Source organism: Dipteris shenzhenensis, chromosome 17 (assembly GCF_047967505.1).
Source record: "Dipteris shenzhenensis isolate YYH24624 ecotype China chromosome 17, Dip_SZ_1.0, whole genome shotgun sequence".
Taxonomy (NCBI): Eukaryota; Viridiplantae; Streptophyta; class Polypodiopsida; order Gleicheniales; family Dipteridaceae; genus Dipteris; species Dipteris shenzhenensis.
The window spans coordinates 11,336,485-11,352,171 of NC_141612.1; the positions used below are offsets into that span (position 1 = coordinate 11,336,485).

At 42.7% G+C, this 15,687-nt stretch overlaps 1 protein-coding gene across 1 annotated transcript in view; it reads left to right on the forward strand.

Annotated features, from left to right (window-relative positions):
* The window catches only part of LOC147891684 (putative cyclic nucleotide-gated ion channel 20, chloroplastic), a 124,476-nt gene that overhangs the window by 45,382 nt on the left and 63,407 nt on the right, over nucleotides 1-15,687 (forward strand). Inside the window, exon 4 of the mRNA XM_087388206.1 lies at nucleotides 8,133-8,270. Coding sequence (XP_087244332.1) covers nucleotides 8,133-8,270 — 138 coding nt within the window. The remainder of the gene's footprint in view (nucleotides 1-8,132; nucleotides 8,271-15,687) is intronic.

Consider the following 15,687-nt stretch of genomic DNA (forward strand, 5'->3'; position numbering starts at 1 on the left):
CTTCCAAAAATGGCTGTTAAATTTGCTATCCCAGTCACTAACAATACCGGCTGGTAGTCCACACAATGTATAAATATGATCCACAAATAGCCTAGCTAATTTTGGAGTTTTAACATCTTCATTGACGGGAATAAAATGAGCCATCTTGGTCAACTGATCAACAATTACCCACACAGAGTTGTGCCCCCTCTGTGTCGTAGGTATTTCCATAATAAAATCCATGGAGATGCTTTCCCATTTGCCTGATGGAATCTCCAATGGGTATAGGAGACCTCCTACCTAAAGTCGTTCAGCCTTATTGACCTGCCAAATTTGGCACTTCAATACATAATCTTGGATGTCCTTATCTATTCAAGGTCAAAAGAATTGCCTTTTCAAAAGCACAAACGTCTTCTGAATTCCCGGATGTTCAACACTCGGACTATCATGACATTCAAAAAGAATTTAGCGCCTAATGTCATTATTATCTGGAACACATATTCTACCCTTGTAGAGCAGGTAGCCATCCTCAATAGTATAAGTGTCATGATCGAGTCAACCAATTCCTAACATCTGCTGCAGCAGGCATCCATCCTGGGAAGAAAATTATAATGGCATGCTTTGCATACTCCTTAACTGGATCAAATATATCATCCACTTCCACCATAATGCCAGTGGTGTGAAGTGGATCTTTCCAACCTTTGCGGGTGTCTTCAAACCCTTCATGCATAACCTCATAAACAAGCTGAGCCTCAGCAGAGTCATGAAGGGAATCATCTGAATCCATCACCTGTTGTTGTTTCTTGTTGGAAACCGACTTGTCTTTGTGAAAGGTTTTCTCATAGGAATAATCCGCCATTCGAGTTAAGGAAAAGGCTTGGAAGCAGCAATGCTTTACAAGGAGGAAAGCACAGCAGGTACAAAACTGTACGAATTTTTCCTGGCTGTACGGACAAAATCGTACGGATTTTTGATAGTACGAAAATAAATTATTTTTTTTCTGACAGCAAAACTGTACGGATTTTCTCGACTGTAATTTGTTAATCCGAATGGCATTACTTTAAATTGATAATGCCCATACCTAGTACGAAATTGATAATGAAGTGGCTTTTTCAAAGCTTATAGCTTTGTATGACGTGGCTTTTACAAAGCTTTAAGCTTTGGTCTTCATGTGCAGGTCGTCCGACGTCAAAACATCGATTGCAAGTCGTTGAAGGTAGGCACTTCTTCTTCGTGAATCCGTCCGCTCACCTCAGTTGTTTAGGCTGAACCCAAGGGCAGGCATTCACGAAGGTGACCAAGGCTATGCTTAGGCCAGCAGCATAAATCCCACCGATGTAACCTACGCCAACCTCTGCATAGACGGGCAGCGATGAATCCACTTCTGCAATCGTAGCTCGGTTGCAACGCTCCAGTTTTCGGAAGACAGCAGCGACCACCTAAGTCCTCTTTATTTGTCTTATTAAGTCGACCTGGTTGGAAACTTGGCTATGGCGGACCAACAACTCCGATTCCAGCTTTCAAACAATCGGAGGATTCCTCCTGTTAATCCTTTCCCCGCAAGTTTTTCTTTTCCATCCGTAAGCGCAAATTCACCTCTTTTTGTGCAGGCCGACGAGACGGCACTTTCTTGGTGGGCTGCTGGAAACTGATCGGTGGCAGCACCTTGCAAGCATTCCTTTAGTCACTTTGAAAATCATAAGAGAGATCAGGCTGTGCTCTGTCGACGAGCTCTATTCAATCGGTGGCGGCATGCGCTCGTGCTTTTGGAACCACAACGCTTCCGCTGCGCTTCTTCTAAGCTGTAGGTAGAATGCACCTCCTGGGCCTGCTTTGCTGTTATGTCTTAGCTTAAGCTTCGTAGCTATCCTCGTTTGCTTCTTTGCTTCATTCCAGCCCAATTCATGTTACTGCTTTGATACCAATGTCATGAAACAAAAGAGGGCTCTCTTCTCAAAATAACCCAGCCGCCGCGGGTCTCCTCGAGCTCTCTCAAATTTTTATTATTTTTATTTTTTTGGAGCTCTTTCTCTGGAACCCTCCCTCCTTGCCCAATGCTTGCCACTTGGAGCCCTCCTAAGTGCCACATGTCCATAAAGGACCTTAGTATCTTTCTGCCCTTTAGGCCTTAATATTGCACTCCCCATTCTTGCCTAGGCCTAGGATAGTTCCTAGTCCCCGACCCTCTAGCCTCCCATTAACCAAGCACTGTTGAGCCCTCTCGGTCTCCTGCCTCACCATAACCGAACTTATGTGATTATGGCTGATGTAACATTTGCTTACACTTGGCTTTCAGAACAGCCCTACTGAGGCTACCCTTTACACCTGCAAGAGTGGGACAGATTTGCTGATTTTAGTGCTCATGCTTGTGACTGGGACACATGCTGAGCAAATTGCAGCTTTTAAGCTTGACTTGCAAAAGACATTTGCTATGTCTGATCTTAGTCTTTTGCATTACTATCTTGGCTTTTAATTTGCTACCATTGAGGGGGGCATTTTGATATCACAATCCAAGTATATTGGACAGATTTGCAGCGTTTCAGTTTGAGGATTGCAAGCCAGTAAACACGCCGTTTTCACTTCTCTTCTTAGGATGGCAGCGGTGCTTGTGATGTCACTCTCTTTCTGTTACGCTCTAGCCGAGGTAGCATGACCTCGGAAGAATCAGTCGACATCTCCCTTAAAGGATCTATCTTTGTAATATATTTGTTTGCGCTTCATGTAAATGATCGGGAGGGAATTAATGTCAAGGTCCTAGGTGAGGGCTGATAGCACCAGACTAGGTAGATCTAAGGCCAAGGGCCTAGTGCAAAGATTGTGCCTAGGGGCAAAGGATTTAATGCATCCCAAGAGAGGGGTGAAATGTTGCATTAGGAAGGCCCTATATGGATGACATGTGGCATCTAGATCTATCTAGGGAATTGGGGCTTGTTGAGGCTAGAGAGAGAAGAGAAGGAAATTATTCACGTATGATTTTGAACGGAGAATCTCTGTCTGCTCGTCAGCCTCAGCGAGATTTGGCTGGGAGGAGCCTGGGCTACGAAGTGGAGGGGATTGGTTGACGATGAAAAGGCGTGGAGCGTTGGTGGCGAGTCGTCCAACGGTGACCTTCACGTGATGGATAGAGGGGATGGTCGAAGGACCTGAGCGCCAAATTGACGGGCTGACCATGTGATGCTGCGACGTGACGACGGACGGAGGCTTGTTGACGGAGGCTTCTGAATCGTTGTTGGAGCTTGGGGGTCCCATAAGGCACTGACGGACAGTAGGCCGGGAGCCTAGAGCGGCTGGTAATCTGCGACGTCCACGAACTAGGAAAGGGGGCTGTTGGCGCTCCCGCAACTACAACGAAATCAGAGAGGGGTATGCTCGTGACGACGGACAGCGGGAGTTCGTGACGGTGCCTGATTAACGCAGTGCGCTAGTCGAACGCCATCCGTCTCATTTTAACACCGTTTGGAACGCAGAGAGGGCGCAGAGCAGGCTGGCTAGCCCGTGGTCTGTTTCCTTGGCACACGTACGTGCAGCGATCTCCAATGCCATGCAGTCTGTTCGTAGGCAGTGACTGGAGCGACGATCGAGCGACCCTTGGGGATGCAGATTGGGCGCAGGAGCGCAGGGCTGGTGAAGGTAGACGATAGGTTGACGAACAACCTATCGGTTTCGTCCAAGGCCACGCAGACCTCTCTTAGGCTGTGACACATTCCAAACAGAAGTAAAAGAAAACAAAGGTCGTATTAGTTACGAGCAGACAGTACGTGGAGGCTGCAGGCTTCGGGGACTCGAATTGCGTGGAGCTTCTAGGGAGCATCAAAATTTCCTTCATTATAAGATTTCAGTTTTTGTTGTGCAGCCTATTATTTCTGTACAGTAGAGTCTACAGTTGCTATGCCTGTGTGTATGCATGTGTGCTTCGGTCAGAGTCAGTTTGCAGGAATTTCCCTAGTATAGGGAAAAGCGCCATCTAAGATATATGCCTGTATTAAATGCTTGATCAGTGTGAATGTGGGATTGCAGGAATTCCCTAGTATAGGGAATTGTGCCAGACTGTTAGTACACTGAATTGTGTCAGTTTGTAAATACAGTTTTCTAGTGGTGTTAAAAAAAAAAAAAAAAAAAAAAAACCAAAACAAAACAAAACACCCATTGAATGGAATGGAAGCAGAAGAAGGGGCTTCCAGGAGGGACCCTGGTGAATCAGGAGTCCGGCCGACCCAGCAGGGGTCGCGCCCAGTAGCTCAAACTTTATCTGGCAGGATTGCATTGCTGGAGGATGCCTTGCAACAGTTGTTAGCGCAGCAATTACAGGCCAATGCAGGGCAGTCCGATCTTAGGAGAGCGATACATAGTATGTCTGCCAGACCTTCTCGAGAGGAGAAGGGAAAGGCTCCAATGGAACTTGTATGCTGTTATCCATGCTTTGAAAACATGGAGGCATTACTTGTATGGTTCAGAGTTTTATGTGGATGTGGATCATGATACTCTGAAACATTTTTGTAAACAGCCTGACTTGAGGGGCCGCCAAGCTAGGTGGGCAGAGCTCATGCAGGAGTTTAATCTAACGATTCGGTACCGAAGAGGAAAAGATAATAAGGTGGCTGATGCATTGTCTCGCATTATGCACAACCTGAGTTTCACGGTATTAGAGAGTGCTCTAATGACCGAGATTAGAGAAACTCAAAAGGTGGACGAGTTTGTCCAGAGCTTATGGCCTAAGGCTCATGTGTTAAAACCCGGGGAAAATAAAAAGGATGACCTGGCATCCAGAAAAGGCCAAACATATGCAAGATATACCATAAGGGATGGTATGCTAGTTAGAAATGGCAAGGTTGTAGTACCTAGTCAGAATGATCTCAGGCAGAGAGTCATTCGACAGTGCCATGATAGCCCGTGTGCGGGACATCCAGGAGTCGAGAAGACATATGATCTCGTGAAGCGAGATTTCTTTTGGCCAAAGATGAAAAAGCATATTCATGAATATGTGACACGGTGTTTCTCGTGTCAGGTAAGCAAGGCCGAGCGGGTGAAGCCACCTGGACTTTTACAGCCCTTGGAAGTACCACTAAGTAAGTGGGAGAGCATTTCCATGGACTTTATTGTAGGGTTGCCTACAACACAAGGAGGGTATGATTCTATCCTTGTGGTGGTTGATCGTCTAACCAAGATGGCTCACTTCATTCCGACTAGAGAGTCTGTTAGTGCCCCGCAAGTGGCGGATTTGTTCATTAGACATATATTTCGTCTGCATGGATTGCCTAGATCCATAGTGTCAGACAGAGATGTCAGATTTACCGGTCATTTTTGGACAGCGGTATTTGAGACACTAAGGACTGAGTTGGGAATGAGTAGTGGGGATCATCCTGAGACGGATGGTCAGACGGAGAGAGTCAACCAGACTTTAGAGGATATGCTGAGGGCATATGTGTCATTGAGGCAACATACATGGGACAAGTGGTTGCCATTGTTGGAGTTTGCCTACAATGATAGAAAACATTCCTCTACCGGGTTCAGTCCGTTTGAGCTGAACTATGGTTATAGACCAGCCAATCCAACTATAGTTGGAGTACCTCAGAAAGTGCCTAGTGCCGCGAACTTTGTGGTTCAAATGCGGGAGATGCTGATGTTTGAAGAGGGAAGGAATGTTACGCTCTAGCCGAGGTAGCATGACCTCGGAAGAATCAGTCGACATCTCCCTTAAAGGATCTATCTTTGTGATATATTTGTTTGCGCTTCATGTAAATGATTGGGAGGGAATTAATGTCAAGGTCCTAGGTGAGGGTTGATAGCACCAGACTAGGTAGATCTAAGGTGGCATCTAGATCTATCTAGGGAATTGGGGCTTGTTGAGGCTAGAGAGAGAAGAGAAGGAAATTATTCACGTATGATTTTGAACGGAGAATCTCTGTCTGCTCGTCAGCCTCAGCGAGATTTGGCTGGGAGGTGATACATGGTGCTGCTCCTGTGATACGAAGTAGAGATTAATAGATAGGTAGATGTTACACTTTCAGCATGCAGTTGGTTGTTTGAAGCGTGTCTTCAGGTATCTCAAAGGCACTAAGCATTTGGGCCTCCTTTATGAGGCTGATTCTTCACTTGTTATGGATGGATTCACTAATAGTGATTGGGTTGGGTGTTTGGACACCTGTGTTTCACATAGTGGCAACTGATTCATGCTTGGTACTTCATGCATCTCTTTGGTTGAGCAAGAAGAAGCAGACTACAATTGCTACTTCTAGCTACCGTCATCTTCATTGATAGTCTGAGCACTGTGGCTTTTGCACGGAATCGAGTTTTCCATCCTCGCACAAAGCATATTGAGGTTATGTTAGAGAGAGATTATCAGTAGGTGATATTCAATTGTCTTATGTTCCCACTGAAGACAACTTGGCAGATCTTTTTACGAAGGCTCTTCCTCGACCTAAGTTTGAAGCTTTTCGGCAAGCTTTAAACTTAGTACCTTTTGTGACTCAATCTGTTGTACTTTGTATAGTCATAGGTTGCTATATCCCTACATGATGAACATGTGCAACCATGACATTGGATATTCAAGTATTCTGAGCCGTGTCCAGGATACTTCAGCCCATACCATGGAGGGGGGCTTTTAGGCCATTCTATGGGCTATCCATAGGTGCCACTCATTCCTTGGTATGTGCCTTGTAGGCCTAGTTACAGGTAGTTAGGTCAGTTGGCATGTACTACTTAGGACAGTTAGGACACTTAGTCCAGCGGGTTTTGTTATATTAGCTCTCTCTTGAGCCTTCACTCAGTTTTGCAGCAATTCATTACAACATCTCGTTTTTGGTCTTCTCTCCTTCATTCTGAGCTTCATTGCTTGCCATAGCCTCTACACATTTGACTAAGATCAGATCATAGAGAACAGCTGCTGATCGTTGATGAAGTTTTACATGATAGTCAACTTATATCTATGGCTTTGAATTCTTTGCCAGAGACTTATTTGTCTTTTCATACTTCTTTGAATTTGTCCATAAGGGGTAGTACAGTTCCACCTACTTTTTAGGAACTTGCAGGGTTGTCATTGCAGGAAGCCTAATTTTGATGGCTCAGTCCAGGACTGATTCAAATCGGCCATCAAAGAAAAGTCAGAAATTGCAACAAATTGAAGGTAAATGCCATTATTTGGACACCACATCAATGAATCCAGGAAAAGGTTCGAGAAAGAAAGGCAAAAGAAGGAAGTTGGAATGATAATTTCAGATTCCAATACATCAGTGGCAATCAGGGATAGTGCTTTAACAAATCTTGATTCTCTCTTTTATTTTGCAGCTAGATAGTCTCTCACTCAGTGTGAGTAATGCCTCAGATGCAGTTTGGTACTTTGATAGTGGTGCTTCTAGGCACATTATTTCTAGGAAGAATTTATTTGCAGATTTGCAGCCTGCTTTTGCTGGCAAAAGAGTGTCTTGTGCCAATAATTCTTCATATCTTGTGAAAGGCATCAGGAGGATTTTGCTGTCATCAGTTGATAGGACTGATTTATGCTTGCTAAATGTACTGTATGTGTGAGGGATTAAGAAGAATTTACTTTATAGCCTCTTTTGGGAAATAGGCTTTGCTGTCATTTTGGAAGATGATAAGTGCATTGTCAGGGACAAATTTTGTGGTGTGTTTATAATGAATTGGATGGGTGTGATTTGTGCCCCTTCCTTGAATATATCACAAACCTTTCAATATCATATGGATTCTTGTGTTTCGGGGAACCAAGCAAGCCTATGATAGCTACACTTGAGTTTTGCTAGAATAGGCAAACTTTCGGCAGCTCATCAATATGTTTTACATTTTGGGCTAGCATTGATTTTTTTAAAACATAAAATCTATAGAATCATAATAGGCAATTGCATATGTGCAAAGTACTCAATTGTATATGGCAAATTCATGAGACAAATATGGAATCCTAGAGTAAACAATGTGCTCTTGCCATTCTTTTATGTATTTATTGTTTGACTCATTGCAATTTAGGCCAACGTTTTCTAGATATGATATTTTGTCTTTTTAGTTATGTCTAGTTGGAAGGGTAGAAATGATATATCTAAGTTTGATTGATGCAGGGCAGTTTAAGTTAGCCTATGCTTCTTTAGTTATGTCTAGTTGGAAGGGTAGAAGTGATATGTCTTGGTTTGATTGATATATGGCAGTTTAAGTTGGCCTATGTTGCTGAAACGTCAAGAACTTTGGGAGCGGGTGAGTTGGTGGATGATCCAAAAGAGATAGCTTATCATTATCTGCGGGGTTGGTTCATACTTGATAGTTTTGCTGTGCTACCACTGCCTCAGGTAAGATTTAATCTTGGTTCTTGTAATTTCATGAACATGCTTGACAATCATGATTGTTAGCTCTCTCTCCTTAGTGTGGACTAGTTGTCAAGCTGTGTTTTGGTTTATTTTCTCTTGAGTAAGCTCTTGATGTGTGCGCTTACATTTGTGCCTACATACATGTACTCTGTATCAACGCACCAAACCACAATTGTGGATACTTACACACATGAATGCATGCATACATATAGATTGTACATACATACATACATGCATACATACATATGTATGTATGTATGTATCTATACATCTAAACATCTAGTGTATGCTTATGAGTAGTAGCTGGTTGGGACAGCCATGGATGTACATTTTTCTTACTGAAAGGTTCTTTTACAAAAAGAGATAGATAGAGAGAGAGAGAGAGAGAGAGAGAGAGAGAGAGAATGTGTGTGTGTGTGTGCCCTTACATCCGTGTGTGTGAGAGAGAGAGAGAGAGCGAGAGAGGAGAGCTATGGTTCCTTGAAGCTTCCCCTAGAGATTTCCTGGCCTCTGTGCAACCCCCTGTCGTGCTTCAGCCTGCTAGAATTCCTCACGGGATCTTCCCCTGTAGGCGCACCTCTGATTCGTCCCTTTTGTACGCCCATTTCATGCTGCTCGGCCTGTTTATCACCTGTGTGCAGCAAGCGTGGAACTTCAGGACTGGTCCTTCTGCTGCGATGTCAATTTGCAGCAGCTTTCTTTCATCCCTGTGGGTTTTAGGGTTACACAATTCATTTCTGCGCTCCACTCGACTTCTCCCCTTTTTTATTGCCAGATTTTGCCTCCTTTTACCCCTACTCACTGCATGTGTGCGTGGCCCTGTGTGTGTATGCAGTGAGCTCTTTTTCAACCTTTTAGTGCTTTGTTCTCTGCAATCTACCAGCCAGCCTTCTTCTCTTTTGAACCTTGTAAATCGCTTTCTTCTAGGGCTTTTTCTCTGCTGTCAATAGTTGTGAATATCAGGTCTTTTTCTTTTGCTGTTTTTAGCTCTCTTTTCTGCTTGTAGTTCCGGGGACTTTTACACTAATGGATGGCTGATCCTTGGTTTGATATAGCTTACAATAAAGAAAGGCAGACTCAAAAGAAAAAGCTTAAGCATGCCATGGGCCAGGATGACCTGGATCATGTCTCTCATGAGGTACAACTTGTTTATGAGGTTATGCGTGAGGAATTCAAAGATCCTTGTAAAGATTGGAAAGAGCTTGCTTCTCAGGTGGGCATCACGGTTGAAGTGGATGAGGTGGTTGATCCTGTTAGGGAATATGCTAGAAATGTAGTAATTATCTTTTTCCAGGTAGAATGCTTGTGGCTGCAGATGTTGGAAATTGGTTGAGCAAAACTCTTGGAGGATGCTTTCTTCAAAAAGTGTGCTATGCTGCTAAGGGTTAAGCAGATACTTTTGGAGCATTCTCCTTTATTATGGGTAGCATATGGCATGCATTGCGGTGGTCTCCTACACCGGACTATCCATCACTCATTAGGCATCGCTGCCCAGTTTGGGTAGAAGTTGTGGATTCTCCCCAATGCTTGAATTTTTTTTTGCCTAAATTTGCACCATCTTTGGGGAAAGTGGTATGCCCTCGCAGACACCATGGTAATTCAAAATCTTTTTTGCATTTTGTGGGACACGGATGTCCCCATGCTTGAATTCTACTTTGTCACTATCAATAATGTTGCGATGGGTAGTGTCTACTATAAGCTCAAATGGGGTTTATTTGCAAGTGTGTGTTTTGAATGTAGAAAATTTGGCCACATGGCCTTGCAATGTCCCTTGGCTTTGCACAAGATGCCTCCAGATGCAACTTGTGCCAGTGTAGAACGAGGATGCACCTGGCTTTAAAGTAAAATGAATAACCAGCCCCTATAGGTCAATGATTTACAAACTGAAATTTATCCCTCTCTTTTGAGCATCAAGCACATCCAATTTTGGACATTCATGCCCTCATATGCATGCTCCAACTCAAATTTACTGGTGAAACCTTATTTCAAGTGCTCAAATGCATTCACGCTTCACAAACCGGGCATATAACCTCCGGTATCAAACACTTTTCTGCCCCAAATGTGTAATTTTCTGATTTTGGCATACAATTCCTGCAAACAAGTTCTCTCTCTCTCTCTCTCTCTCTCTCTCTCTCTCTCTATGTATGTATGTATGTATGTATGTATGTATGTATGTATGTATATATATGTATATGTATGTATGTATGTATATATATGTATGTATATATATGTATATGTATGTATGTATATGTATATATATATGTATATGTATATGTATGTATGTATATGTATATATATATGTATATGTATGTATATGTATATATATGTATATATATATGTATATGTATATATATGTATATATATATGTATATGTATATGTATATATATATGTATATGTATATGTATATGTATATATATGTATATGTATATATATGTATATCTATATGTATATGTATATGTATATATATATATGTATATGTATATATATGTATATCTATATGTATATGGATATGTATATATATATATGTATATGTATATATAGGTATATATATGTATATACGTATATACGTATCTATATACGTATATACGTATCTATATACGTATATCTATACGTATATACGTACATATATATATATATATATATATATATATATATATATACCTTTGTTTGACTAGAATATATCCCATCGTACAAATGTAGAAAATTTGTTATTCTACACCGGCAAGCTTCAACCACCGTGCTACCCATGGTGGGCTAAATTTTGTTGTAAAAATAAACAAGCAAAGCGGACATGCAAATTTCACCTTGTGAAGTTTTCGTCCAAGTTGCGGCCTGCTGATATTGTGATAATTCTTTCTATCTTAAATGGTGCGTTGCCCTATCAGCTAGATTTAGATTTAGATGCTCGTTGGGGAGAGACTAAAATGAAAATGTTTAGACTTCACAAGCAGTTGTAGCTTGAATGAAGAGATTTTGGACTACCTTTTGATTAGCCTTCTCCTGTAGTGCTAGCCTTCATCATGGCTAAGTTGGCCCTTCACCTCCGGAGTGCCGACAGAAACTCAGTACAAAGACTTTGTATAAATGGATGCTCAAGTATGTGTGGGTGTGTGGATTTGTATGTGTGAGAGCATATTTTTATACTATGGTCTACACCCACTGTTGGGCGCTGATGACGTCAGTGGGGATGTCATAGTAGCTAGTCCCTGCTATGCATGATGGAGTTTATGGTTTTCAACCTTGTGAGTGACTATCATGAGATTGAAACTGCACTATGTTGTGTTTTTAGAGGATGACAGACTCCTGCGAAGACCAACATCATCTACAAGTGGCAGGAGCAATATGATGACGAGCCAAAAGTCACCACTGAGAGGAGGGTGTGACTGACCAGATGCAAGGCATGAAGAGAAACCCAATCTTCAAGGCAATCTAGCATCCCAACATGGGATATGGGCAGATGTTCATGCATCATTTGTGACACTAGAGACCAATGAGGTCTATAATGCTGTCCCAATCCAAACTGTTTGACAGATATAGGAAAAGAGATAACCAAACCAGCTGCATCAATCACATCATCCATAGAACAAATTCCTTTGGTCTAAAGAAAATAAGAGTGGCGAGGTTTCTGCAAAGCCAAAGGAGGCGAGCACACCTTCGACCAATGAAGGCTCTCAGCACGCAAGGAGTTACCTGCAAGAGTATTTCTGCCATTCCATTTCAGATGGGAGAGTATATGCTTCTAATAAAAAAGCATACGAGAAACAAAAGGGTATCCCTTTACTTTGCCATCAATGTGTCCCAAACGTAAATCCGAGTGAGGGCTGCTAACTACCAAAAGCTGTACTGAACAAGTAAAAAATCAAGTGTCACATCATAAAATATCCATGGTTGATCCCCTTGCATGAATTACAACATCATTTTCTGCTTATGAGCAAGGATATGCATGTGAATATTAAATATCAATCCCCCATGCATTTTCGCTGAGCAAAGGTGATCAACAAAAAGCAGCCTAAGGGCTTTCTTATGAGAGCGCGACCACTAGAAAAGCTCCATAATATTGGACACAGAAAAAAAGGCAACATGCTTGGCAAACACCATCAAGGACAAATAAAACTGGATATATGCAACCAGAATCGATTGAACATGCAATGGCCAGGTTGCAAACTTCCAATATTCCAGTTTCTTGTTAAGCATGTCAAGTACTGAATCCATTTGCTGTCTACGACTGATAGACCCGCCTAATGTGACATACAAGCTGTGTGGGATAGACTATGTCCCCCAATGCCTTCAGCTCGCAAAGAATTACCTAGCAAAGACTGTCGGCCATGCCATTCCAGATGAGAGAGGACGTGCTTCCAATCAAGAAGCAAAATGGAGACCAAAGGGCAGCCAGGCAAAGTGCCATTGATGCGACCAAATAAGAAATCCCAGTAATCGATTTGCTAGTGACCAAAGGCAGAAATATTGATATGTGTGACCAGAGATCTAATCATAAGAGCCCAAGGCTGATCACCTTGCAGAAATTGCAGCAACATTTTCTCCCTGTGAGCAAAGATGCGCATCTGGATATTCGTGATGTTCAAACCACCATGCATCTTAGGAGAACAAAGTTGATGCACTGAAAGCAGCCTGAGACTCTTTCTGCCAAGTTTGGAACGCCAGAAGATTTCCGTAATGGTAGACATGAAAGAAGCAAGATCTGCCTTGGTGAATAGGATCAAAGGCAAATAAAATTGAATATAAGCCACAAGGATGGACTGCACTATCCGAAGCCGAACATGCAAAGGCCAGGTTGCCAATTTTCAATACTCTAGCTTTTTTCGAAGCTTGACCATCACCCAATCAGTTTGTTGACGACGAGTGAGACCCCACCCCAAAGGATAACCAAGTTGACTAACAATCTGAGTGGGTGGAATGATTTCCCCGGGCCACAAAAGACTATGCCAGTCTTTAGAATGCAATGGGAGCAGCTTAGACTTTTGAAAATTAACATGAAGACCAGCTGCCAAACCATAAACCGAGGGAGCCTGCATCAAAGCAGAAAGATCATTATGCGTATTCTTCAGGGTAAAGAAAGAATCATCAGCATATGCTTGAGCAACCATGCTGCGATTTGCATCCAATTCCAAACCATGAAGGGAGCCTGTAGCCACGAGATGATCAATATATTGCAGCATAGGATGGGTAGCAATGGCATACAATAAAGTACCAAGGGGACATCCCTGATGGACTAAACAACGAAGAGTCCACTCATTAGAGAGATCTCCAGAAAGAATGCAAGCTGCATGGCTGTCCCTGTAAAGCCAGTAAATAATCTGCTGCATTTTTGTTCCAAACCCCAAAGCTCGCATTGTTTGCGAGATGAATTCCCATTGAATTGTATCAAAGGCTTTTGCAATATCCACCTGTAAGAGCAGAACATCCTGTTGCGTGTATTTGGCATATTCAATCCCAATATAAGCATTGGCAATATTATCTGTGATACACATTTGAGATGATCAAGCATATTTACAGATATAGGACAGGTATGTACAACAGTAAAAATGCCTTCTATGTCTGCATTTCCACCTTAGTATCCGGGCCTCGGCCCTGAGAAGAAAACTCAGCCTGAGGAGAAGACAATAAGGCATCAACTTCCTCTTCTGGAAAGAGGGTATGATTAGCAGTCACCTCAGCCCAAGTCAAACCAATACCAGAATTTTTAGCCGGTGTTTTGCCCTGAGAGGAAGCACCATTCCAAGTCCGGGAGGGCAAAGGTCTCCTAGGTGAGAAGACATTTCTTGGGGTTTGTGCATCGCCTGAGGATGAGAGGTTGAAGGCACAGAAGGAGGAACATCACCATTCGAAGCAACCGGTGTTTTCCCTTTGTCCTGGATAGCAAAAAACTGTTTCACTCCCTTAGTCTTCATCAAAGAGGAGGCAGAAGTCGTCTTGCTTGGAGGCGGTGACAAATCAGTTTGCAATGGCATTTTGGGAGTATGTGAAGGGCATTGCGAAGCCATATGCCCGAACGTCTTGCATTCAAAGCAAGCACCTGCAAAGAGATCCCATTTCAGTTTATAGAAGGCACTGCCCATCGAAACATTATTTACTGTAACTGAATAAGAGTCTGGGGTTGGATTATCTGTGTCCTACAGAAAGATTGCTGCAGAGAATGCTTAAAGAAAGCAAACAAAGAAAAATTGGGATCACTAAAGACTTTACAATTGCGGTTTGTCCATAAAGTCCAAAGTGCCCAATAGTGAACCCAAACAAAGAAAATATGAAACTTCGGTCACTGTGGATGAAAACCAAAGAGCCAGAAATGTTTTCCAAAGAGAACAGTTGGGAATCTCGCTCATAGCCTCTGTCGAAGAGAATCCAGAAACTACCAAGAAGACGGCAATGCTAGAATGAGGCACAGTCTCCTGAGAAATCAGACACCGATGACATAAAGAAGGAGCAATGTGCCTACGGGCCAGTGTATGTCCAAAGTTGCGTAGTCTTTTCCTCCACCACTTAGCTGGCCGATGCATTCGCCAAAGAGAATTACTCCTTTTTGAAACCCAGGGTTGAGGCAAAAGGATTTTGTATAATGCAGGCACAGTAATCTCAGATAGCCTCAAAGGACGAGAGGAGGACCCAAGGGAAGTCAATGTCCAATCCTCTAATGATCTTGGAGTTCCAAAGGCGGAATCGGAACCAAAGGCGAAAGCATACAAGTGATTTGTTGCCACAAAGTACGATAATGAGAACCCAAACCATACTGTGTGGCTGCCAGAGAAAAGGGAAGCCTAGAGCCATCATTATGGATAACATCAGCAACAGTATTGATCCCTTTAAAAGAAATAAAGTAAGAACGGTGAGGGTCCTGTAAAGCAAGCGGAGGCTAAAAAACTTTGGACCAGTGAATGCTTTCAGCCCACAGAGAATTACCCATTAGAGAGTGTCGACCATTCCATTCCAAGTGAGATAGAATATGCTTCCAGTCAAGAAGCAAGTTGGAGACCATAGGGCAGCCATGCAAAGTGCCATCAATGCACCCAAACAAGAAATCCCACTGAGTGGGTTGCCAATGACCAAAAGTAGAAGTACTGATATGTGTGACCAGAGATTGAATCATGAGAGCCCAAGGATGATCACCTTTTAGAAATTGCAGCAACATTTTCCCCTTGTGAGCAAGGATATGCACCTGGATATAAGTGATGTTCAAACCTCCATGCATCTTAGGGGAAGAAATTCGATGCACCGAAAGCAGTCTGAGGCTTTTTCTGCCATGTTTGGAACGCCAAAGGATCTCCATAATGACAGACATAAAGGAATCAAGATCTGCCTTGGTGAACATGATCAAAGGCAAATAAAATTGAATGTACGCCACAAGTATGGACTGCACTTTTTGGAGGTGAACATGTAAAGGCC